This window comes from Mesocricetus auratus, unplaced genomic scaffold, assembly GCF_017639785.1.
Source record: "Mesocricetus auratus isolate SY011 unplaced genomic scaffold, BCM_Maur_2.0 Super-Scaffold_100676, whole genome shotgun sequence".
Taxonomy (NCBI): domain Eukaryota; kingdom Metazoa; phylum Chordata; class Mammalia; order Rodentia; family Cricetidae; genus Mesocricetus; species Mesocricetus auratus.
Genome location: NW_024429266.1, coordinates 97,377,005 through 97,403,577, shown reverse-complemented (window position 1 = coordinate 97,403,577; position 26,573 = coordinate 97,377,005). Strand labels below are relative to the sequence as shown.

The following is a 26,573-nucleotide window of genomic DNA, read 5'->3' as shown; positions in this document are numbered from 1 at the left end:
CCCCCCAGCCCTTAAATGTGTAGCCCAGGCTGGCCTCGAACTCGTGATCCTCCTGCCTCTGCCTCCTTCAGTAAATCCTACCGGTGTCCGCTGCCACAACTGGCTTGGCTCTTTTTGTTTATGAGACAGCATCTCACTGTCATCCTGGTTGGGCTCTAAGTGGCTATGTAATCCAGGAGCTACTAGCTCCTGCCTTCTGAATCCTGTGATTTCAGGACTGTGTCACCACACTCAGAAGCTTCATTCTCCTTCTGTCTCATCTACAACTTTATCTCCTAGTGCTAGAGATGGCACAGGCTACTTTGTTAGCTAGATATGGGGAGGAGGATGAGCAGGAGGAGGAGATGGAAGGGGAGTGGGAGGAGGAACAGGAGAAGAAGGGGAGGAGGAAGAGTGGGGTGAGGAGAAGGAGGGAAGTGAGCAGGGGAGGAGCAGGAAGAGAAAGGAGGAGAAACATGAGGGGAAGGAGCTGGGGGAGAAGAGGAGGAGAGGGGAGGAGCAAGAAGAGGAGGAAACTGGGAAGGAGGAGGGGAAACAGCAGGGGGATGAGCAGGACAGAGAGGAATAGGAGGAGGAAGGGGAGGAGGAAAGGAGGGAGTGGTAGGGGTGAAAACATTAGGAAGTGTTTCTTTCCTTGCAGAAAGCAGCTAGGAGCATTTCCCTGGTACTGGAGCAAGCACCCCAGTGGACTGAGCTCAGCCAAGAGGAGACATCTGCCCTGGGCACCATCTTGCTGGAGACTGTGGAAAGCACCATGTTAGCTACCCTTCTGACACCCTCAGTGAATGTCAGCCAGACCATTGAGACGGAGTACCTAGGTAATGCATATCCTTGAGTGCAAGGCTGGTTTTTCAGCACTGACATAGTTGGATTTTCATGACTGTTCATGAACATTCAAAACTTCAGACATGACACCAAGAGGGTGTCATTAATTAATTCAACAAACATTTCTGGGTTGTCTACTACATGATTTAAGATATGATGATAATTTTCTTGTTTTGCTATCTCTAGTTTTCCCTTCCAAGATGACGGTTGGATTGTACTTCTTGGTGTAGCGTTAGGAAGGGATTTGTGACCATGTCAGGTCATCATCATTCTAGAACATTCATTCCCTAGTGACTGAACATCTTTACACCTCAGCTACCCCACCTGCCTCTGCCTTAGAGTTAAGAAGATGAAGATCAGGGTGCAAATCAATTCATGAAGGACACAAACCATTACTGAGAAGTATGTGTTATTTTTAATCCTGTAAGATTTGGGGGATGTTTGTTACTGCAGCATGTGCCATCCTTTCCTGACTGACACATGCTTGATTTCTGATCACTTGCGAATATTGGGTGCCATTGATCTTTGTATGTGCTCCAGTTAGTAATTCTTGTATCAGGCAGTCCCACAGATACCAGAAGTTCTCTCTTAATCACTGCTCTGACCCTGGCATAAGAACGTGGGTAGCATTTTGTCAGCTTTAGGATTTAGACATCTGATACGTGATATAGACACAAGGTTATCAAGAAAAATCTCACAGGCTGAGGGAATTAAGGAGAACTAGGCTATTTTATGTAGTGTAGGCAAGGACTATTACCAGGGCAGTGTGCCGGTGAATCATGATGCATCGAGAGACACATGGGAGACTGGTAAAGCATGCTTCTTGGTGTATCTGCCAGGGCATCTCTAGAGGTGTCTTGGTTTGTGGCATGGTGGTGGATGGGTTTTGAATGAAAGTTTTCTGGTCTGGCTGGGGTCCCATTGCAGGTTAGCACCAAATAAACACACGGATGCTACATTAGTTATAAAAGTGTTGGCCAGTGACTTGGGCTTCTTATTGGCTAACTCTGTCTTAATTATTAACCCATTTCTATTAATCTATGTATTTCCACATGGTCTTGGCTTACCAGACAACACCTGGTGTGTCCTCTCTTCCCAGGCTCTTACATGACAACTCCATCTGCCTATGTTTCCCAGATTTCTCCTCATCTCCTAGCCCTGCCTATACTTCCTACCTGGCCAATCAGCCAATCAGTGTTTTATTCATCAACCAATAAGAGAAACATATATATGGAAGGACATCTCCCATCATATGGGAAAGGCCCCTTTGAGTGAGGGTGGGGCTGTATAGTAGCCAATGTTACCCACTGAGTCAAACAGAAGGAAGAGGCAGTTGCAGAAATAGGCTTTTTTGATCTCTTCCTTTACTTCCTGGCTGCCATGATGGGTCAAACCCTCCAAAGCCAATGTCTTGTGCTTTAAGCTGGTTCTCTCAGAAATTTGTCACATGACTAACACAGGATGGACCTCAGAGATGGCAGCAACATATGTGTAGGGAATACAATTTATTCATCTCGCTCTGTAGCCTTGGCTGGCCTCAGACTCCTTGAGAGCTGTATGCTTCAGCCTCCTGCGTGACAGGATCAAAGGCACACACCACCACACCTTGCAAGAAGAAGGACATCCAAAGTAGCTGATGGCTGTACAGAGCAGTGAAGAGGCCAGTGTGACTGAAGTAGAGTGGACCATGGTGGCTGTGTAGGAGAAAGGCTCACAGTAAAAGAGGGAGAAATCACTGAAGGTGTTGTTGAAGTGAGATGTCGGGGCACCACTGGATAATTTGGGGGCAGGAATGGCATTTACTAACTCTGGCAATGGTATTGACTTTTGACACTGTTGGTGTGTCAGTTCAGCTTTCTGTTACTGCACCAAACTCTTGAGACAGATCAACCTTTAAAATGGAGAGGTCTGATTATGGAACGCATTTTCAGAGGTTCCAACCATGGTTGGTTGTTTTAGAGTTGTAGCACATTATGGCAGTGGCATGGATTGAAGAGTCATCTCACATCATGGTTGGTATAGGGGGATGAGAGTAAGAGAGATAGAGTGAGTGCAAGAGCAATAGCCCTTTGAAGGAATGCCACCAATGACCTTTGTCCCAGGTTCTCAGCCTAAGATTTCCAGCACTTACCACTGGTGTCACGGGTGGGGAGCCAAGCATTCAGTATAAGGATTCTTAATGGGACACTCTACATTCAAACTATTGCAATTGGTCTCAACTCTATTGCTTTCTGCTGCATTCCCTTAACTTATGAACCACCCCACCCCCATGTAGACATGTGTGTTCAGATATAAATGTGTGTATGTGTATGCATGTGGAGGCCAGAAGACACACTAGGCTTTAGTTTCTCTCAGGTGCCACTCTACATGTTTCTTTGCAGCAGGGTCTTTCCCTGTCCTGGAACTCACTCGCTCCATGGCTTAAGATGGCCAATACGCCCCACTGCTGGGATTGTAAGTGTATACCATTGCTGGATTTCTCTTATTTAAGATTTCTGGGAATGGAACCCAGGTATGGCCCCAGATGGCAAAGCTCCCTTCTGAAGCTACAGCAAGGCTTCTCTCTGTTTTGTGATAAGTTCTGTAAAATACTTATTAGTGAATTGTCCTGTGATGTGTAAGCTCACTGAGCCAGCTGTGGAGGTGAGGCAAGACCCCCTTCAGACTCAAACATGTTTGTCATAGAGTGCCTTCCAGCTTCCCTTGTCCAGGGATGGGCTGGTTCCCCAACTCTTTGGGAAGGGGAAATGAAAGTTGAAAGAAAGGAAGAAAGGAAGGAAGGAAGAAAGAAGGAAAGAAAGAAAAAGTAGCTCAAGAGTGGAAACACCATGCCTTTAGAACAGAAAGAGTAACTGCTACAGTGTCTTTAGTATGGTTGAGGGGAAGCATCCCCAGGAACCTTCCAAGGCAGAAGACTCAACTACAGTTAAGCTTGTGATGTAAAGATGTCTGTGGTGGGCACAGCTGGGGGACACTCTAACCCAGGAGAAGACATTCCCTATAGTACTCAGCACTATTCAGGACTGCAGCTGGCTGTTTAGTTCTCAAACCTGTTGGTGTGGAAGGGTCCGATCTGGTCTCTACTGTTGCTCCTCTTTGTTTTATCATTTTGTGCCTGCTTGCTGTACACTTAAATGCACTGACTCAAAGCCCAAATCACCATTTAGGGTAGATTGTCCTCTATATGTAACACTTCCTATCATCCTTTAGGACTAAAGTTTCCTACAATGAACTGGTTTTCCATTATTTCTGCTTTCAACTATAGGTTTGCATATTTTCTTTTTAAAGATAAGCTTTTTATTGTTTTTAAATTATGTGTCTCTGTGTGTCTATTTGTGGCTATATACACATGCACACAGGATCCTGTGGAGGCCAGAAGAGGGCATTGGGTCCCCTGGAGGCACAGGTGGCTGTGAGTCACCTGACATGGGTTCTGGGAACTGAACTTTGGTCCCCTGCAAGAGGAGCAAGTGCTCTTAACTGTTGAACCAGGCTGTTGGCCCCTATGCATCTTTCTTGAACAGAAATCAAATTCAAGATAGATGCACTTTCAGTATGTCTTAACGAGAACACCCCCTTTTCCTTTCAGACATTGAAAGCAAAGTTATCAATGAAGACTGCAATGAGATGAATGTGTCCTTTATCTTGAAAGCCAGAGGCGATGAGATGAATGTTGGCTGTTCCATCATCAAGGAATCAGAATCCACAGGTACAGAGCCACCCTGAGCACCAAGGTAGTGGGGCACAAAGCCCACCAGCCTTACCAGTCCTCTACAGTGTGCGAGGCAGTTACGGGTGGTAGAGAACTGAAGAGAGCAGAGGTGTGGATAACCAGCGCACTCAGAGTTTTCTGCACACTAGGGGTGTCTAATGTTAAGAGCGTGACATGGAATATGGTGCTGTCGCTGTCCAGTGGGGTGTGGCCACCAGCCATGTTCTGACTGTTGAGTTCTTGAGTTGTGAAGGGCCCTCTACCTGGCTCAATCTATTGTGAGGCTTTCCACTGGGTTCTAAAAGTGAATTTGTTGAGCTTCTCATTTCTACAATTTCAGTGTGATGTTATCAGTATTTCTGTCATCTACTGAACATGTCTCTTGTGACCAGTTTATCTTTCTTATTTCATCCAGCTGTATTATTTTGGTATCCTGTTTGGATTGAGTTAACTATTGTTTTAAATTTAGTTTTATTGTCTGATTTTATTGCTTGAGAATCTTGCATGTACATACAATGTATTTTGATAAAACCCTCCCGTCATTTGCTCCTCCCCAATCCCTTCTTGGCCTTCCACCATTTCCCCTTCTCAGCTGTATGCTTTCTTAGATCCACTGAGCTTGCTTCATGCTTCCTGTAAGGGCAAGGGTGTAGGCTCATCTGCCAAGATGGGTAGCATTTCATAGCACACATCCATGAAGACAGTGGGTCTCCAGACACCATCCAACTGCCAACGGCTCCTCAGCTAGGGGTGGGACTCCACGAGCTTCTCGCCGTCCGTGATGGAATTTGAGTCTGGCTTGGTTTTATGCAGTCAGTCACAGATGCTGGGAGAGTTCATGTGCTGCAACGCATCATGTCTGGAAAATCCTGGTTTTCTGTGGCTGTCCACTCTCTCTGACTCTTCAGTCTTCCTGCCCCCTCTGCCAGGCAGGTCTTTGAGCTTTGAGGAAAGCGAGGTGATACCAATTATCCACTTAGAGATGAGCATCGATGCTTTCATTCTTTTGCATCTTTTAGTTTGAGATTTCACCCACTTCACCCTCACTCTCATCTGTCCTTGCAGAATTGATGATTTTTGGATTAGCCAAGTTGCCTTGAGTTTTTCCATCTTTTATGCATTATTGATTGGTATCTACATATCCAGGGTTAGGCAAAGAAAATGAAAAAATAGCAGATAGATAGATATAGATAGATAGACAGACAGACAGCAAGAATCAGAAAAGGTGCTGAAAAGACTCAGCAGAAATCACCTGGGGATACTCCACTGAGGCGACCAACCAGGTTTCTTTTTTCCCTGCTAATTAATTAATTAATTAATTAAATTGGATACAAGCTTGCTTCACATGTCAAACCCAGTTTCCTCTCCCTCCCTTCCTTCTCCACCCCCACCAATCCCCCCAACCCTCAAACTGTCCACCCTCCCCCCGACCCTCCATGAGGGATCTCCAAAGTCTGTCATATTATGTGTCCAGGCTGAGAGAGCATCTCTCCATGTGAAATGGGCTCCCCAAGTCCATTAGTACACCAGAGATAAATACTGATCTACTACCTGAGGCCCCATAGATTGCCTAGGCCTCCTTACTGACACTCATGTTCAGGGGTCTATATCAGTCCCATTTATGGCCTCTCAGCCATCAGTCTGAGATCCATGAAGCTCCCCCTTGATCAGGTCAACTGTCTCTTTGGGTTTCACCAGTCCAGTCTTGACCCCTTTGCTCATCACTCCTCCCTCTCTGCAACTGGGTTCCATGGGTTCAGTTCAGTGTTTAGCTGTGGGTGTCTGCCTCTGCTTCCATCAGTCACTGGATGAAGGCTCTAGGATGGCATATAAAGTAGTCATCAATCTCATTATTGGGGGAGGGCATTCAAGGTAGCCTCTCCACTATTGCTTAGATTGCCAGTTGGTGTCATCCTTGTATATTTCTGGAAATTTTACTAGTGCCAGATCTGTTCTTAAACCTATAATGGCTCCCTCTACTATGGTATCTCTCATTGGGCTCTCCTCTATTCTTTCCCCCAACATGACCTTCCTGCTCCCCTATGTCCTCCTCTCCCCATTTTCTTCTTCCCCCTCTTTCTCCGAGCCCCCTCTTCCCTTCCCCATGCTCCCAATCCACTAAGGAGATCCTGCCACATTTCCCTTCTCTTGGGTGCCATGCATATCTCTCTTATGATCCTCCCTGTTTGCCAGACTCTATGGTGATGGGATTTCAGGCTGGCAATCCTCTGCTCCATGTCTAAAATCCATATATGAGTGAGTACATACCATTTTTGTCATTTTGTGACTGGGTTACCTCACTCAGGATGGTTTCTTTTAGTGCCATCCATTTGCCTGTGAATTTCAAGATCCATTGTTTTTATCTGCTGAGTAGTACTCCATTGTGTAAATGTACCACATTTTCTCTATCCACTCTTCAGTTGAGGGACATCTAAGTTGCTTCCAGGTTCTGGCTAACAGATGTCCTTATTGTATGAATGTGCATCTTTTGAGTATATGACTAAGAGATGAATTGCTGGATCTTGTGATAGACCGATTTCCATTTTCTTGAGGAATCTCCATACTGATTTCCAAAGTTGCTGTACAAGTTTGCACTCCCACCAGCAGTGGAGGAGTGTTTCCCCTTTCTCCACATCCTCTCCAACATAAACTTGAGTTTTTGATTTTGGCCATTCTGACAGAAGTAAGATGGTGTCTCACAGTTTTTGATTTGCATTTCTCAGATGGGTAAGGATGTTGAACACTTTCTTAAGTGTCATTGACCATTTTAGACTCTTCTATTGAGAATTCTCTATTTAGTTCTGTACCCCACTTTTTAATTGGATTATTTGGTGTTTTGGAGACTAGCTTCTTCAGTTCTTTGTAAGTTTTGGAGATGTACCCTCTGTCAGATGTGGGGTTGATGAATGTCTTTTCCCATTTTGTGGGCTGCTGTTTTGTCTTGTTGACTGTGTCCTATGCCTTACAGTAGCTTCTCAGTTTCAGGAGGTCCCATTTATTAATTGTTGATCTCAGCGTCTGTGCTACTGGTATTATGTTCAGTAAGCTGTCTCCTGTAACAACTCATTCAAGGGTACTTCCTACTTTCTCTTCTAAGAGGTTAGTGTGGCTTGCTTTATGTTGAGGTCTTTGATTCATTTGGACTTAAGCTTTGTGCATCTTGATAGATACAGATCTATCTGCAGTCTTCTACATGTCAGCATCCAGTTATGCCAGCACCATTTGTTGAAGATGCTTTCTTTTTCCACTGTATAGTTTTAGCTTCTTTATCAAATATCAGATTTGCATATGTGTGTGGGTTAATATCAGGGTCTTCAATTCAATTCCTTTGGTCTGTCTGTCTATTCTTGTGCCAATACCAAGCTGTTTTCATTACTATAGTTCTATATTAGAGCTTGAAGTCAGGGATGGTGATGTCTCCTGAAGTTCCTTTATTGTGCAGGGTTGTTTTGGCTATCATGGGTCTTTTATTTTTCCCTATAAAGTTGAGAGCTGTCCTTTCAAGGTTTGTGAATAATTGTGCTGGGATTTTGATGGGGATTGCACTGAACCTGTAGATTGCTTTTGGTAAGATTGCTATTTTTACTATGTTGATCCTACCTATCCAAAAGCATGGGAGATCTTTCCATTTTCTGGTATCTTCTTTAATTTATTATTTTTTTTAGTGACTCAAAGTTCTTGTCATATGAGTCTTTCACCTGTTGGGTTAGAGTTACCCCAAGATATTTTATATTGTTTGTGGCTATTGTAAAGGGTAATGCTTGTCTGATTTCTTTCTCAGCACATTTATTGTCTATATATAGTAGGTCACTTATTTTTTGAGTTAATCTTGTATCCTGCCACATTGTTGAAGGTGTTTATCAGCTGTCGAATTTCCCTGATAGAATTCTTCAGGTCACTTAGACTATCATATGTGCAAATAGTGAAAGTTTGACATCTTCCTTTCCAATTTGTATCCCCTTGATTTCCTTTTGTTGCCTTATTCCTCTGGCAGGAACTTCAAGAACAATATTGAAGAGATATTGAGAGAGTGGACAACCTTGCCCTGTTCCTGATTTAAGGGAATCACTTTGAGTTTCTTTCCATTTAGCTCAATGTTGGCTGTTCGTTTGCTGTATATGACTTTTATTATGTTTTGGTAGGTTTCAGTTATCCCTGATCTCTCCAAGACCTTTATCATGAAGGGGTGTTGGATTTTTATCAAAGGCTTTTCAGCATTTAGTGAGATGATCGTGTGGTTATTCTTTTTCAGCTTTTTTATGTGGTGGATTACTTTGATCGGTTTTCTTTTTTTTTCACAGCACATTATCATGCCTACTTTGGAATATATTCCTATGCTGATGGTTTATTTAAAGTTTCTTCTTTTTTTATTTAGATTAGAAACAATCTTGTTTCATCTGTCAATCCCACCTCCTTCTCCCTCCCCTACTCTCCCACCCTCCCCACCAGGTCCCTCAGTTCCCCACCCAATCTCCACTCCAATCACCAAGGAGGGTGAGGCCCTCCATAGTGGAACTCCAGTAACTGTCATTTCATCCAGGGCAGGGCTTAGGCCCTCCCCCAAGAGTCCTGGCTGAGAGAACCTCCCATATTGTGGCATGGGCACTCAAAGTCTATTTGTATGCCATGGGTAAATACTACCCAAGGCCCCATAGATTACCTAGGCCTTCTTACTGACACCCACATTCAGGGAGTCTGGGTCAGTCCCATGCTTTCCACACAGCCATCAGTGTGGAGTCCAAGAACTCCTCCTTGTTCAGGTCAACTGTTTCTATGGGTTAAACCAGCCCACTCTTAACTCCTTTGCCCATCAGTTCTCTTTTTTTTGACACTGGATTCTAGTTCCGTTCAGTGTTTGTCTGTGGGTATCTGCCTCTGCTTTCATCAATCGCTGGATGAAGGTTCTATTTCCTAGACTCTCCGGCAGTGGGATTGTATGCTGGCACTCCCCTGATTCATGTCTAAAATCCATAAATGAGTGGATGCATTTGTTCAAGTTTTTGCTTTGTCTTTTCTTTCATTTCTTGCATTTTTTTGCATTTTTGGATTGTTTTTTCCTCTATTTCTTGCAGTTCTTGTATTTTTTGGTTTGTTTTTTCTTCCATGTCTTTAAGGGGTTTTCTCATATCTTCTTTGAGGGCCTCTATTATTTTCATGAAGTTGCTTTTAAGTTTTTTTCTCATCTGCTTCTTCCACAATGGACTGTTCAGGTCTTGCCAGTGTAGATTCTCTAGTTCCTGGTGGTGTTATACTGGTTTTTCTGCTGGTGGGTATGTTTTTGTATTGCTTCCTTCCCACCATTTCTTCCTGTGGGTGCAGAAGGAGTCTCTTCCTCCCCTGGTGGGTATGTGACCCCTTTCCAGTGGGTGGGAGCAGGTCCAATACTCTGGTGGCTTTCCTCTTGTTTGGATGGAGGCTGTCCTAGTAGTAGGACCTTAGCAAACTCTGGGTAGCCTGTCCTGTGAGTGGAGACTAGGATTTGGAAGTTGGCAGTCTCTGGGCAGGCTGAATCACATCAGGCTGGGATCTGGGTCCACTGTGCGCAGTCCTCAGGTCTCCAGTGGTTCTCACATTGATGGATTTTCTTATGTTGAACCATCCCTGCATTTCTCGCATGAAGCCTGCTTGATCATGGTGTATGATTTTTCTGATGTGTTAGTGGATTCTATTTGTCAGTATTTTATTGAGTATTTTTGGATCAAGGTTCATGAGCGAGATTAGTCTGTAGTTCTCTGTCTTAGCTGTGTCTTTGTGTGGTTTGTTTTCCAAAGCAATTGTAGTCTCTTAAAAAGAGTTTGACAATGATCCTTTGGCTTCTATTGTGTGGAACATTTTGAGAGCATTGGTATTTGCTCTTCTTTGTATTTCTGGTAGAATTCTGCACTGAAACCATCTAGCCCTGGACTTTTTTTGGTTGGAAGACTTCATTAGGGGTTCTAGGTTTATTTAAATTCAATTTTGGTAGATTATATCTATCCAGAAAATAGACCATTTTCTTTAAAATTTCAAATTTTGTGGAGTACAGGTTTTCAAAGTATGACCTAATGATTCTCTGGATTTCCCCAATGTCTGGTTTTATGTCCTTGTTTTTATTTTTTATTTTGTTAATTTGCATGTTCATATTCTGCCATTTGGTTAGGTAAGATAAATGTTTTCTGTCTTGTTGATTTTGTCAAAGAACCAACTCTTTGTTTTATTGAATCTTTGTACTGTTTTCTTTGTTTGTACTTTATTGATTTCAGCTGATCATTTCCTGGTGCCTACTCCTCCTGAGTGAGTTTGCTTCTTTGTGTTCTAGAGCTTTCAGATGTTCTGTTAATTCTCTAGTGTGGCTATTCTCCAGTTTCTTCATGTGGGCACTTAGTGCTATGAACTTTCCTCTTAAAACTGCTTTCAGAGTGTCCCATAGGTTTGTGTATGTTGTGTCTTCATTTTCATTGAATTCTAGGAAGTCTTTGATTTCCTTCTTCACCCAGCAGTGGTGCAATTGAGCATTGTTCAACTTCCAAGAGTTTATGGGGTTTTTGCAATTTGTGTTGTTGTTGATTCTAATTTTAAGGCATTGTGGTCCAATAAGATACAGGGGTTATTCCATTTTTTTGTATCTGTTGAGGTTTGCTTTATTGCCAAATATGTGGTCGATTTTAGAGAAGTTTCCATGTGGCACTGAGAAAAAGGTATATTATTTTGTGTTTTGGTGGAATGTTGTATAGATGTCTGTTAACCCAATTGGGTCATAGCTTCTCTTAGTTCCTTTATTTCTTTGTTAAGTTTTTATCTCGTAGTCCTTTCCAGTGGTAAGAGTGGGGTGTTGAAGTCTCCCACTATAAGTGTGTGGAGTTTAATGTGTGATTTGAGTTTTAGTAATGTTTCTTTTACAAATGTGTGTGCCTTTGTATTTGGTGACAGATGTTCAGAATTGAGACTTAATCTTGATGGGTTATTCCTATGATGAATATGAAATGACCTTCTTCATCTCTTTTGATTAATTTTAGTTTGAAGTCTAACTTGTTAGATATTCAGATAGCTGCACCTGCTTGCTCCTTAGGTCCATTTGATATTCTGGGCTGGAGTCTGTGGTCTTATAGTGTTTGTAGAACATCTATCCAGGACCTTGTGACTTTCAGAATTTCCATGGAGAAGTCAGATGTAATTGTGATAGGTTTGCCTTTATATGTTGCTTGGCCTTTTTCCTTCACTGCTGTTAATATTGTTTCTTTATTCTGTATGTTTGGTGTTTTGATTATTGTGTGTTGAGGGAAATTTTTTTTGGTCCAGTCTATTTGGTGTTCGGTAAGCTTCTTGTACTTTCATAGGCATGTCCTTCTTCAGGTTGGGAAAAGTTTTCTTTTATGATTTTGTTGATATGTTTTCTGAACCTTTGAGCTGGGCTTGTTGTTGTTGCCTTCTTCTATACCTATTATTCTTAGGTTTGGTGTTTTCATGGTGTCCCATATTTCCCGGATATTTTTTGTTAAGGATTTGTTGGATTTAAAATTTTCTTTGGTCAATGAATCAATTTCCTGTAGTTTATCTTCAGTGCCTGAGATTCTCTCTTCCATCTCTTGTATTTTGTTGGTTATGCTTGCATCTGTAGTTCCTGATCGTTTACTCAGCTTTTCTATTTCCAGCATCCCTTCAGTTTGTGTTTTTGTATTGTCTTTATTTCAGTTTTCAGGTCTTGAACTGTTTGAATTGTTTCCTTCATCTGTTTGAATGATTTTTCTAGGCTCTCCCTCTGTTCTTTAATAGATTTTTTTGATTTCTTGCATTTTTTATCTTTTTTTCTTCCATTTGTTTTTTTAATTTTTATTTTTAAATTTAAATTTAAATTAGAAACAAGGTTTCTTCACATGTCAATCCAAGGTCCCTCTCCCTTTCCCTCCCCTCCTCCCACACCCTCCCACAAATGTCCCCAGTATCCCCTCATTTCCCCAGGGAGGGTGAGGCTCTCCATGGGTGTGTCCATAGTCTGTCATTTTATCCAGGGCAGGGCCTAGACCCTCCCCCAAGAGTCCAGGGTGACAGTGCATCTCTCATTGTTGGATGGGAGCCCAAAGTCCATTTGTATACTCGGGATAAATACTGATCTACTGCCCAAGGCCCAATAGATTTCCTAGGCCTCCTCACTGACACCCACATTCAGGAGGTCTTGATCAGTCCCATGCTGGATTCCCAGCCATAAATCTGGGATTCAACAGCTAACCCTTGTCAGGTCAGCTGTTTCTGGGGGTGAAACCAGTCCAGTCTTAATCCCTTTGCCTATCAGTCCTCCCTCTCTGTCATTGGGTTCCTTGAGTTCAGTTCAGTGTTTAGCGGTGGGAGTCTGCCTCTGCTTCCATCAGCCATTGGATGAAGATTCTGTTCCCCAGACTCTCTGGCTATGGGATTGTAGGCTGGCACTCCCCAGATCTATATCTAAAACCCATATATGAGAGAGTACATACCATGTTTGTCTTTTTGTGACTGGGTTACCTCACTCAGGATGGTTTCTTCTAGTGCCATCCATTTGCTTGCACATTTCAGGATTCCATTGTTTTTTTCCACTGAATAGTACTCCATTGTGTAAATGTACCACATTTTCTCTATGCACTCTTTAGTTGAGGGGCATCTAGGTTGCTTCCAAGTTCTGGATATTACAAATAATGCTGCTATGAACATAGTGGAACAGATGTCCCTGTTGTATGAATATGCATCTTTTGGATATACACCTAAGAGTGGAATTGCTGGGTCTTATGGTAGGCTTATTCCCATTTTTCTGAGAAATCTCCATACTGATTTCCAAAGTGGGTGTACGAGTTGGCCCTCCCACCAGCAGTGGAGGAGTGTTTCTTCCATTTCTTTAAGGGATTTTCTCATATCTTCTTTGAGGTCCTCTATCATCTTCATGAAGGTGTTTTTAAGGTCACTCTCTTCTGCTTCATCTGTGTTGGGATGCTCAGATCTTGCTGGTGTAGAGTCCCCAGACTCTGGTGGGTCATATTGCCTTTTCTGTTGTTGACTGTGTTTTTATATTGTCATCTTCCCATCCCTTCTTCCAATGGGAGCTCGTGGGGTCTCTTCCTCTCTTGGTGGGTATGTGTCCAAGGTTCTTTTCTGGTGGGTTCAAGAAGGTCCAATATCCTGATGGGTCTCAATATGGGTGCAGGTGAGTCTGAGACAGTCTAGGTGAGGGGCAGGCCCAGGAATATCCAAGGAAGGGGATGTAGGGAGTTGGGGCCCCAAGAAGAGCCCATACTCATCATAAGCACAGAGCAGGGGGCAGAAGGGGACCAAGACTGAGGTGTGGTCCTTTCTGGTGGGTTTGTCCACTCTAGACATGGAGCAGGCCCAGGAAATCCAAACAGGGGTATGTGGAAAGTTGGGGCCCTGAGCAGAATCCACACTCACCTCAAGCAGAAGGCGGGAAAATAGGGGGACCAAGACTGTCCTGGAACTCACTCTGTAGACCAGGCTATCCTCAAACTCAAAGATATCCTCCTGCCTCTGCCTCCCAAGTACTTCAATCAAAGGTGTGCACCACCACACCTGGCTTTACATGTTAAAAATGTATTTATCCTTGTCAAACATTCCAGTATGGGTGGAGACCCCCAGGGGAGGAACTGTTGGCAGCTGGGGAAGGAGAGTCAGTTTTCTTTCTTTATTTTTCATTTATGTTACATATCAACCACATACCTCCTTCCTGTCCTCCTCCTCCACACCTCCCCCAACCCATTCCCACCTACCCCTCAGAAAGAGTAAGTTCTCCCACAAGGAGTCAACAAAGCCTGGCATATCCAGCTGAGGCATGGCCAAGCCTCCCCCACCCCCATATCCCTGCATCAAGGCTGAGCAAGTCATCCCACCATATGTAGTGGGTTTTAAAAAGCGAGTTCATGCACTAGGGACAGATCTTGGTCCCACTGTCAGGGGTCCCATGAACAGATCAGACTTCAAAACTGTTGCCCACATGCAGAGGGCCTGGTTTGGTCCCATGTAGTTCCCCAACTGTCTGCCAAGTGTCCGTGAGTTCCCCAAAGTTTGAGTCAACTGTGAAAGTTGGTTTTCTTCAGGGATGCAGCCCTGGGTAGAGTGCCCAGGATCCAGCAGATGGCCCTATGCATGGGCAGCACAAGGTGGACTCTGTGGGCTGGAATCTCTCCCTCTCCTCCTGTCATTTCTTCTCCTCCAGAATCATCTGGGGAAAGTGTTGGTGAGGAACTATGTGAGGATGGCCTATGTCTGTGTCTGTGAGGGAAGGTCTGTCTTACATTAGTTGATGTGGGAAGACCCAGCCCAATGTTTGTGGACTGTGGAAGAATAGAGAAGCAAGATGAATAGTGCAGAATGCAAGTAAGCTAAAATGTGCATGCTCTCTTTGCTGTTGGTCATGGATTCAATGTGACTATCTGAATACCTACTCTGACAAGTTTTTAAAAATAGTGAGTTTATTAACACAGCAGAGAGTATATTGAATTATACAGAGAAAGACAGACACAGAGAGAACCTTTTAAGCATCTTTTACATCTCTCTCTCTCTCTATCTCTCTATCATTTGTGACCATTCACATGCATGCACACCTACTAAGGCACAAAAATGACAGTTGAAGGATAACTTTTGAGAATCAGTTCAGTTCTCTTCTTCACTATGTGGGGGACTGTATGGAACTCAGGTTTTCAGGCTTGGTGACAAATACCTTCCTCTGACAAGACATTTCTCTAGCCCCAGGTGTCTTTACAATGGCTGTGTATGTGATTCTGTGGCTCCTAAGTTACATTGCTCAATGGTGTCCTTTACAGTGCCCACTTTGAGATTGTTTTAGCAACCAAAATATCCAGGAGGGTTGGTTTATTAGACCTGTTGATGTTTGCTGACTTTCAGAGAGCAAGAACAACAGACTGGAATGCAGGGTAGAGTTTCTTTACTTTCTCACATCCTCTCTTTCCCTGATCTTCCAGCTCTGCCTCAGTTGATCTGGATGTTCTCCGGTATTCAACCTTAGATAAACCAGGGATAGTCAGTGTATGCAGATGTCATATGTGTTGCTTGTGTGTGCACAGGTTGCCTGTGCTCACATGTTGATGGTGTATCTGTGTGCAATGTGCCATTTATTTTTATTTTTTATTTTTTGGTTTTATGAGTCAGGGTTTCTGTGTTTTGGAGGCTGTCGGTCCAGCCTGGCCTCGAACTCACAGAGATCCGCCTGCCTCTGCCTCCCGAGTGCTGGGATTAAAGGCGTGTGCCACCAACGCCCGGCGCAATGTGCCATTTATAATACCCACAGAACCAACAATTCTGTCTTGTTTTATTTGGGGAACATACAGGGACCCCGGGAGTGGCTTTTGTCTCCTTTGCACACATGGCCTCGGTTTTAAATGAGCGCTTCTTTGAAGATGGTCAGACCTCCTGGAAGCTGAAGATGAATTCCCGTGTTGTTGGTGGCATCATGACTGGGGAGAAGAAGGAGGGCTTCTCCAAGACTGTTGTCTACACCCTCCAGCACATCCAGGTTTGTCATCCTGAGACCCCTGGCTGTCTATGAAGGAGTCCTGACACTACCACTGCTATAGCACCTATTTAAGAAACAGTTCACTGTTTTGTTTTCAAACGATGACATATTTGGTTGAAGGAAATAGATTCTTACTTATTCTCTTACTAAGAGAGATCCTGTGCAACATTTTGTAAGTTTTCTTAGTGGTGACGCATCACAATTGCTGATGCAACAAGTGTTTATGCTTGTGTGTATGCATTTGTACAAGTATGCATGGATGTGTGTATATGCTTGTGCACATGTGTGTGCTCTTTAGCATACATGTGGTAGCCAAAGATAAATGTTGGGTGTCTTTATTGCTCTCATTTTATTTTTTTAAGATTTATATTTATTTATAATTATGTGAATGTCTGTCTATGGGTATGTGCATGTGAGTGCAGGTGCCCATGGAGTCCAGAAGCATCAGATTCCATGGATCTGGAGTTACAAGTGGTTGTGAGCCACCTCATATGGATACTGAGAACTCAACCCAGCACCTCTGGAAGAGCAGCAAGTGCTATTAACTCATGAGCTGCTCCTCCAGCCTTCTTTCAACTTTACTTTTTGAGACCAGATCTGTCATTGAACCCAGAGCTTGTTGATTCAACCGGCTGTCTGGTCAGCAAGCCTCATGGAAACTCTCCTCTCTGACTCCCAGAGCTGGGATTATAGGCTTATGATTCCACTCTAAGCTTTTTTTTTTTTAATGTGCATGCTGGGGATTTGAACCCAGTTCCTCATGCATGCACAGCAAACACTTTTATCTGTCCAGCTATCTCTCCAGGTTTGAAAGGAATTTTCTTGTAGCAGTTACAGTATTGTCTAACACCAGATCGAGCACCACTACAAACTGAAATATGGTCAGTTTTTCCATTCCCTGGAACATTTGGTCCTAGATGGTACTTGAGTTGGGTCACATTGATTCTTCTCCAGTGAAGTTCTCAGGTGACTGGGACCTCTGATCTTTCAGCCAAAGCAGAAGTATGAGAGGCCCATATGTGTCTCTTGGAACCCTAATGTGGAGGACGGGAGATGGACACGCTCAGGCTGTAAGATCACGAAAGCATCTGAGACATACACAGAGTGCAGCTGTAACCGAATGGCAAACTTGGCCATCATCATGGCTTCTGGGGAGCTCACAGTGAGTATTGGCAGTCTGTTCATGTTTTCTTAAGTATCTTGCCTGAAATCTAATGGAGATGTATTGATAGAACATCACTAGTGTTTCCCCATGGACTTGGGCATTGCAGCAGGTAGCCACATGGGGAGAAAGACGTGTGTTGCACTCCAACGACAGAGGAATTTATAATGTGGTTATTAGCCATGGCACTAAAGTCAGATGTCATAACCCTGCGTTAGTCAGGTTTTCTAAGAGGGACTGGGCAGGAGAATGATCATGTGTTAGAAGGTTTAATGATCATGTATTAGATTGGTTTGCATGAGTTGACCCTTGCATTCTAACTATGGCTGCCTTCATACCAGAGAGGCCAAGAACCCGGTAAACACTCATACCAAGGAGGTGGTTATCAACTTGGCACTAATGGTCTGGAGGATTTTTGGAGCACCCTGCATTTCTGTCCACATTGGAAACCTGAAAAATCTGGGTTCTGATATCATTAAAGGAATATAACAGCAGCCAAAATGTCAGAATACATGAACTTGCCAGCAAAATGTGAAAACAATGAACCAAAGAGCAAAGCCTTTTTCTAGAACTGGTTAGTACTCTATATTACCATTAACATCATCTCAGAAAGTTGAAAATGCAAACCCACATCCAAGGTTCCTCTGCAATGGAGTGGCAGTCATCTTCAGCCTACAGGCCTGGAACAGCTGACAGACTTTTCTGTGAAGCAGGAATTTTGAAGGTCTATCCCTCCTTGTCTTGGCAAAGTTCAACAGTTACTACTTTCTTTTGTGACCCGCTTGTCCAATTCAGACAATATGCTGTCAGCAGTTGAGGCAAGGGCAGTTTCTTTCCCAGTGTCTAACTTTTGCCACAAAGAAAGCAAACTCCATATGGAGTTTCTTCAAGGCCCATCATCTTCTCTGAAGTAAATTGGTGCTGCCAGGAGTGGATATGTCTCATTGTCAGAAAAAAGCTTTATATTATTAAAACATCTTAACTGCTGTATTCTATAGATCTCTGAAGTGTTGGAGAGGCACCATCTATCTAAAATGTATCTCTGTTTGACTTTGAAAACACAGCTAGCATGACTACAAGTTTGATTGTGACTAACTACTAACCTGCATTTCTTTATTATCCTAAATAGTTTGTAGTAATAACTTTCAAGGACTATAAATTTACATTACTTTGTTAAATGAGCTGCATAGGTATAATACCTTAAACAAGAGTAGAAACATATACAGTATAACAAAAACCCTCAAATTTATATCAATATATAAAAATCCACACCAATGTAAAATATTTAAGACTGGTAGTTGAATTTTTATTTTAAAAATAGATCTATTAATCTATCCTTTTGAGCTATCATTTCTATATACCCTTTTTCTTTTCAGAATAAGATCCCTGAATCTAATCTCCTTTGTTCAGCTTTTTTCCTGACCATTGCCAATTAAAACTTGCATCCAACCCTCCTAAATGATGACAAATATCCATAACCTACTGAATAGCCTAAAACCTACCTCTTGGGAATGTGGCCGTCATGTTCTCTAGATTGCTTTCTGTTGTCTGGGGGGAGGTGGTGTAGCATCTCTAGGGGACTCTGATAAAATTGAAATAATGATCAGAACCTGGGAGAGCTAGTTGTATCTTTTGTTGCCATGCTCTGTGTAATGGGAAAGTGTAGGGCTTTTCGGAAGTTCTGTCTGGGATAGTGCATGAGGCTGTGTCATTTCAGCTATCCAGCTTGAAATTGCCCAGAGCAGTTTGTAGTTCAAAGCTGATCTCTGGGTGGTGTTTGTCAGTTTAGTGACATTACCAAAATCCAGGGGTAATTGTTGTTGTGGGGCCTCATCATCCCTTTGGAAACTTCAAAGGTTGCTGTTAGGAATGGTCACAGTTCACTGCAGAAAACTTAAGCATTTTAAGTGTCATATGCAGCAGATCTCCAAGAGGTGAAAGGACCATAACTTGTTATGTACATCCAGGGTACAAAAATGTAATTCCTAGTTATCTGATGGAGACTCAAACCCAAAATCATGTACAGGAAGCCTTTTTCTAGAATTAGTTAGTACTCTCTCTTATGACCATTAACATCATCACAGAAAGTTGAAAATACAAACACACAGCCCTTCCTGATTATTAAGCTTATCTTTCAGAGTATAATTAGATCTTTCTATAACTGCTTACCCTCTATAATTGTGTGATATACCTGTAATATGCTTTATGTTGTAATATGCAAAAATTGTTTCATTTTACTAGGGACAGATGCTGGAGCATTGTTAGTTTTGATTTGTACAGGTGTCCTCATGATGGCCAAAACTTCTAATAAATGTATAATAACAGAATAAGTATTTTCAGAGCTCAGAGCAGTTGCCCATTGACATCCTGAATATGTATCTATGGTATGGCATTCATATTTTAATTTTCCAAACTCTGAAAAAAATGAAAGAAATCCGTTTGCCAAATTTCATTTCTTTGAGTACCCTTTTAAGGAAGTGGAGTTTGGTCATACAAAGAAAAAATAGGACATTTCCTTATAATTTCCTTGACTTGTTGACAAGTGATGGAAAAATATTTTTTTCAAACCATTGGTATTAGTTTCTTATGAAATTCTGAGGCTTCTAGTACATTTCCTACTAATAGCTAATCAATTTCATCATTACCCTGTGCTAGAGGGCTTTGTAAACCCATATGGGATCTGATATGTGTCATATACAAATGATGTTATCTATTTCTGATTATTTTTGGAATTGAATAAATATCAAAGTTTATTCTGAATCATCTGGAATAAATTCAGCAGTTTGAATATGTAAAACAAGTCTTTCTATACATTGAGAATCAGTATATTGAGAGGTTCTGGAAAAATCTAACAATACCCTGAGAATAGATTATAATTCTGACTTTTAAAGCACTATCACAAGGGTTTTGAGCCACTTTACTTAAATTTCTTGACTTATAATCTGTCTGTCTTGATATGTCTGCTCCAGTAGAGAATGTAGGGGCTCCAGAAATTAATGTTCTCTGTACAATGTGAGGAAGAATCAAAGTAGTTCTCATTCTAAACTGAAGTCTCTTACTTCTGGGATTTTTTTGCCAATCTCCCCTCCAATTTCTGTAAGCTCTTTGCCAATGTTCATTTTCTGTCCATAATGAGGAAATTTCATTATCAGTAAAAAGTACCACAATTTCCATTGGGTCTATTCCTGCCAATTGATGAAGCCTTATTTTCCTTTCAGAATCAGTTTAGAAACCTTTTCTACATCATAGGTCTTAAAGTTTTTACTCAGTTTTTGTGGTAAAAAATCCATTCTAAGATATTATCTTCTCTCAGAATTCCTGTAGGAGAATGTGTAGAAGGTAAAATAACCAGAATACAATCAAGCTCTGGATCCAAGTGATACACACGTGCATCCTGTAATTTTTTTCCACCAAAGTCAATTCTCTCAGCCTCAACTGATAATTTTCTTGGACTATTTAAGTCCTTAACAGCTTGTAAGGTTTGAAATAAACTATTTAGTTTTTGAGTTGTCAACTCAGTTGTGGGTTGTAGCCACTTAATATCTCCCTACAATTTTTGAAAATCTTTAAGGGTTCATAATTGATCTCTCCTGATTTGTACCTGCCTATGGTTGAATATTTTTGTAAATCTGTCATACCCTAGGTAATTAATAGAATCTCCTCTTTGCATTTTTTTCAAGAGAAATTTGTAATCTCCAACAAGGCAAATTTTTCTTTACTTCTTCAAACATTTTCTCTAAGGTATCCACATCTGAATCAGCTTGTAAGATATTGTCATATTATCATATGATGGTAAAATATAGATTGAGCAAACTGATTATGAATTACTTCCTAATGCTATTACACAAAATAATGACACAAGGTAGGGCTGTTTAACATTCCTTGTGGAAGAAATTTCCACATATTTTTTTGATAGCCTGGGAATTATATGAAGGCACTGCGAAGGCAAATTTATCTCTATCCTGTTTTTTTAATTAATTTTTTTCATTTACTTTACATAGTGACCACAGTTTCCCCTCCCACCTTCCTTCTACCCCCACCCATTCTATTGAGAAAGGGATAGGGTTTCCTTGGGAGTAAACAAAGCATGGCACATCAAGTGAAGGCGGGACCAATCTCCCTCCCCACATCAGGCTGGGTGAGGCAACCCAGCATGGGAAATAGTTCCCAAAAGTCAGCTCAAGTGCCAGGGACAGCTCCTGATCCCACTGCTAGGAGCCTGAAAGACAGATCAGGCTACACAAATGTAATACACATGCAGAGGGCGAAGGTCAGTACCATTCAGGCGTCATGGCTATTGGTACAGAGTCAGTGAGCTATCATGTACTCAGGTCAGCTGTCTCTGTGGGTTCCTCTGTCATGACTTTGACTCTGGCTTGTAGAATCCTTCTTTCTCTTCAACAGAATTCCCAGAGCTCAGCCTAGTGCTTGGCTGTGGATCTCTGCATCTATTTCCATGAGTTACTGGATGATGAATGATTTCTGATGACAAATAGGATAGCCACCAGTCTGAAAAGTGACAGAGAAATCATACCCACCTGGCTGAAATCTCAAGAACCGAGAATCATAGGAAAGAGTTTCTAGACTAGCAGGCTTTGCAGTGTGATGACACTTCCTAACTTTGCCTTTCCTGGGTCACCAAAATGTACTTGAACAAATGTTTTCCTTACCGTGATGATCGTACAGACTGGCCCCAGGAAACTCCAGATGAACCCAGTCTCTGTATTCAGCCAGCAGCTGTAGAGGAAAACACGGGAGGCATGAGCATTTGTCTCACCACACTGGCCTGGCAATTGTGCATTCTGCAGAACACTGTGGGGTGAGGTACATTTGGAAATGCTGATAGTAGGGTGGGTGCAGACCAGTGTTAAATGGGCCAAGGTGCATTATGGGCAAATACTCTTGAGACCTTTGCCTAAAATGGAGTCCAGGGTGATGATAGGTTCATAACTTTCACAGGACTTTCTTCCTCATTGTATCTGTCCACTAATACCCTGTGTCATTCAAGCCTCGGCTCCAACATTTCCTCCAGTGAGACCTCATTGATGACCATTCTTGCCTAGGGAATATACTAGGGGTCTTGTAATCTCGTGCCTCCTCTTTCTCCACGTTCTCTAAGCTTTAGGTGCAGGACCTGTAGGCAAGAGTATGGGGCGCTAAGATAGTAGTACCTATCCAGAAAGTTGTCCAGTTGTTTTCCCATTTTGTGGAGACAGGTTTTCTTTTCTTTTTCTCTTTTTTTGATGAATTATCAGAAATTACATTCCAGACATCTTTAATGGCTGTATTTAGAACAGAATTCATCAGCTCCCCCTTACACCTTCTGTTGCCTAACAATCTTTTTTCCCATATTTTTTTAACTTTTTACATGTCACTTTCAGTTCTCTCTCCATCCCCTCCTCCCCCACCCCCCCAATCCTCCCAGCCCTTCACCCCCACTCCATCCCCCCTTCACTCCCCAGGGAGGGCAAGGGCCTCCATGAGGGATTTCCAGAGTCCATGACATCATCCCGGGAATGGCCTAGGTCCTCCCCCATGTGTCCAGGCTGAGAGAGCATCCCTCCATGTGGCATGGGCTCCCAGAGTCCCTCTGTATGCCAGGAATAAATATTGCTCCACTCTCCAAGGTCCCACAGATTGCTAAGGCCTCCTCTCTGTCATCCAGGTTCAGTGGGAGGGTGTCTGGATAAGTCCCATGCTGGCCTTCCAATCATCAGTCTGGGGTCCATGTGATGCTTCTTGTTTAGGTCAGCTGCCCCTGTGGGCCTCACCAGCCCAATCCCAATTCCCTTGGTAATCACTCCTCATTGCAAGTGGATTCTGGGGTTCAATTCGGTTCACAGTTGTGAGTGTCTGCCTCCGTCTCCATCAGCCACTGGATGAGAGTTCTAGGAAGGCACATAGGGCAGTCATCATTCTCACCATCATGGGAGGGCATTTAAGGTAGCCTTAATGTCAGTTGGTGCTATTCCTGTAGATCTGTGAAGATTTCACTAGTGCCAGATCTCTCCTCTAACTTATAGTGGCTCCCTCTTTTATGGTATCTCTCATCCGTTTCTCCTCTATTATTACACTGGCTCAACCTTCCTGCTCTCCCGTGTAGTCCTCTCTCCTCCTCTTCTCTCCCTCTCTTTCTCCCATCTCCTTCTGCCCTATCCTTCTCCCCTTCCCCAATCTAATTAGGAGATCACATCCCATAACTCTTCTTGGGTTATCATGCATATCTCTCTTAGGGTCCTCCCTGCACCCCAGACTCTCTGGTAGTGGGATTGTGGGCTGGCAATGCCCTCCTCCGTGGGAGACAGGTTTTCAAAGACCTGATGATTCTCTGGATTTTCTTAGTGTCTGTTGATATGCCCCCCTTTCATTTTTGGTTTTATAAATTTGGATATTCTTTCTCTGCCTTAGTTTGGATAAAGGTTTGTCTGTCTTGTTGATTTTCTTGAGGAATCAACTCTTTGTTTCATGGATCTTTTGTATTGTTTGCTTTGTTTCTATCTTTTTTTATTTCAGCCCCCAATTTGATTATTTGATGGCAACCACTTCTTTTCGGTGAGTTTGCTTCCTTTTGTTCTAGAGCTTTCAGGTGTGTTGTTAATTTCTAGTGTGACTATTCTCCAGTTTCTTCATGTGGGTACTTAGTGCTATGAACTTTCCTCTTAGCACTGCTTTCAAAGTGTTCCATAAGTTTGGGCTTGTTGTGCCTTCACTTTCATTGAATTCTAGGAAGTCTTTAATTTCTTTTTTTATTTCTTCTTTGACCCAAGAATGGTGCAGCTATGCATTATTCAATTTCCATGATCTGGTTTACCACAATTAAAACATTTAACATTTTAATTTTCATTAAATGTTTTTAGAAGTCATTTCTCCTATCCAAGCATCATCAAAAGCTTGAGATCCAATACCATCTGTATTTCTAATCTGTTCATCTATAGATGCTGATCTTACCTTTGAAAGTCTGACCCCCCCTTTTCCCATTTTGAATGGGCATTTTCAAAAGCCAAAGATTCAATTAATATTTGTGTAACTTCTGCATCTGATATCATTCTATTTACAGCTGAAGTCAATCTTTGTAAAAAAAACATGAAGGCTTCTTTTGGGGCTTGTATAATTTTAGTAAGCGGCTCAGTCCTCTTTCCTGATTTCTCAATCTTATCCAAAGCATTCAAATCTGCTGTATGGCATAGGGCCAAAGTGTGGTTATCAAATGTAATATGTCAACATAGTGGCCCTCAGGAGGATTTGATCTTGGGAAATGTTATAAACCATAGCCCTACCTCATTGCTGAATGACCCTAGCTTTGTCTTTCTGCTCCAGCCCTCAGGGTCAGTCAACGGGGACCCTAGGGGAGGGAGTGAGAATGGGGAACAAGAGACGTGAGAGACAGAGACAAGACAGTATTCTGATCAAGTCTCGTTTATTGAAAGTACCAACAGGGCTTAAGTAAGGCAGGTGGCAGAAGGGCAGGGATCAGAAGTTCTCCTTGGCAGGGTATGTTCCAAGGACACAAGTCTGCAGCTGGGGGAGTCTGGACTGCAGGCCAGGAGGCAGAAGGGGAGGAGAGCCTGGACTGCAGGCCTTGAAAATGTGCTGTACAGGAAGATAAGCAGACACAGAGACATAGAAACTTAACTAAGTGTTAGTCTCTAAGAATACAGTATGAATATTAAGATGGCTTCTATTATGCTGTTTTTATTTTGGACCCTCCACATCTTTCCACCATGTTTTTCACTATAACTGAGGTCCAGCTTCCAACACTGTTGTAACTAAATCTTTCCAGCCTTGTGGAATAATTCTGCTCAGAGTGGCATACAAATTTAACATCTACTTCAAGAAAGCTGAATGAATACCATATGAAACTTGCGTCCTTAAATCTCTTTAAATCTATCATGCCTATAGAATCTCAGTTAACTTCTTAATAACCTTAGGGTGCCTATCACTTGGTGGTCATTCTTGAATGTTAGCTGGATAAATTAAGGTTGGTTTTCTAATAACGTTGGGCCACTCTTCAGTTTCGTAATATGATGTTGCAGTAGCTTCTGCTCTAAACTCCTCTGTCCATGTGTGAATATTTTTCTTAGTTTTATTACTATGAATTTCTAAGATTGTATTTTATCAGTCATTTTTTGTATTTGGCACCAATATCAAACAATATTTTTAGGGATAAAACATGCATTACCAAAATGATAATGCTTATAATTGCCATGATGTCTATCCTGGGTAAGTTGATTATCCCTTCATTTAATTGTTCCACTTTCAAACCTCCATTGTGTAATCATACAGAGACTTTATTCCCTACATTGTAATATTTCCTATTCCCTCCTTGAAGAATTTCTAGTTGTCTCAACATGTCTGCTCTCAATGACAGTGAAGTGTGAGGCTTGCTGTCCCTGCCTAGCATGGCTGGGCAGGGAACACAGGCAGTGCACAGTTTGGCTGAGAACAGCTGCAGCTACTCATCAGTAGTTGTGAGCTGAGAGTGTGTGGCAGTCACAGCAACAATAGAAGCCTGAGCAGGTGTCAAGGTAGCCAAGATGGTGTTATAGCAGCCAAAAGGAGGGGTTCAAGGAAAGTCCACACCCACAGTGAGAGGGTGCCACCTGTCTGTAAAGTGGATACAGGACACTTAAGGAAGAATCAAGTGGCAGGAAGTGAGATGGAGCCATCTGGGGCAGAGCCAGCTAGTCTTGGGCTGCCAACCCCATTTGGAGCCCAAACATCTGTGGAGTTTGGAGCCTGTGGCGTTTGGGTGACAGCTAGAGGCTGAGTACTCAGGGATGCTATTGGATTGCTCAGAGTGTCCTGGATAGCATTCATATCATTCCGAGTCCAGCAGGCAGAAGCCCAGGGACTCTCCTCCCAGCTCAGGTGTGGGTAAGGTGCTCTCTCCTTTCTTTATGGGGCTGAGGATGGCTTTTGGTTCTACTGTGAGGCCAACGATGGTTCTCCTTCCTGACAGATGGAATTCTCCTTGTACATCATCAGCCATGTGGGAACAGTCATCTCCCTGGTGTGCCTTGCCTTGGCCATAGCCACCTTCCTGCTATGTCGTGCTGTTCGTAACCAGAACACCTACATGCACCTGCACCTCTGTGTGTGTCTCTTCTTGGCCAAGTTCCTCTTCCTCGTGGGTGTAGACAAGACGGACAACCAGGTTAGTGACCCCTGGACTGTGACCCAACCCAGCTGTGCCATCTGCTCCTGTTCCTCCAATCATCGCCATCTACTTCCTTCCCTAGGGCCTTTCGTGGTGTCCTCTCCCAGTACCCTAGCTTTCTTTCTGCTGCTATGACAAACACAATGACCAAAATCAGTGTGAAGAAAGGGTTTATTCCCGCCTATACTTTGATGTCACAGTTCACTGCTGAGGGAGGCCAAGGGGAGTA

At 42.7% G+C, this 26,573-nt stretch overlaps 1 protein-coding gene across 1 annotated transcript in view; it reads left to right on the top strand.

The window, feature by feature from the left end:
- Positions 1 to 26,573, top strand: part of Adgre1 (adhesion G protein-coupled receptor E1) — an 87,964-nt gene that overhangs the window by 46,788 nt on the left and 14,603 nt on the right. Inside the window, exons 10-14 of the mRNA XM_040738418.1 lie at positions 641 to 818; positions 4,415 to 4,534; positions 15,841 to 16,025; positions 17,017 to 17,187; positions 26,147 to 26,341. Of these exons, the coding sequence (XP_040594352.1) occupies positions 641 to 818; positions 4,415 to 4,534; positions 15,841 to 16,025; positions 17,017 to 17,187; positions 26,147 to 26,341 (849 nt within the window). The remainder of the gene's footprint in view (positions 1 to 640; positions 819 to 4,414; positions 4,535 to 15,840; positions 16,026 to 17,016; positions 17,188 to 26,146; positions 26,342 to 26,573) is intronic.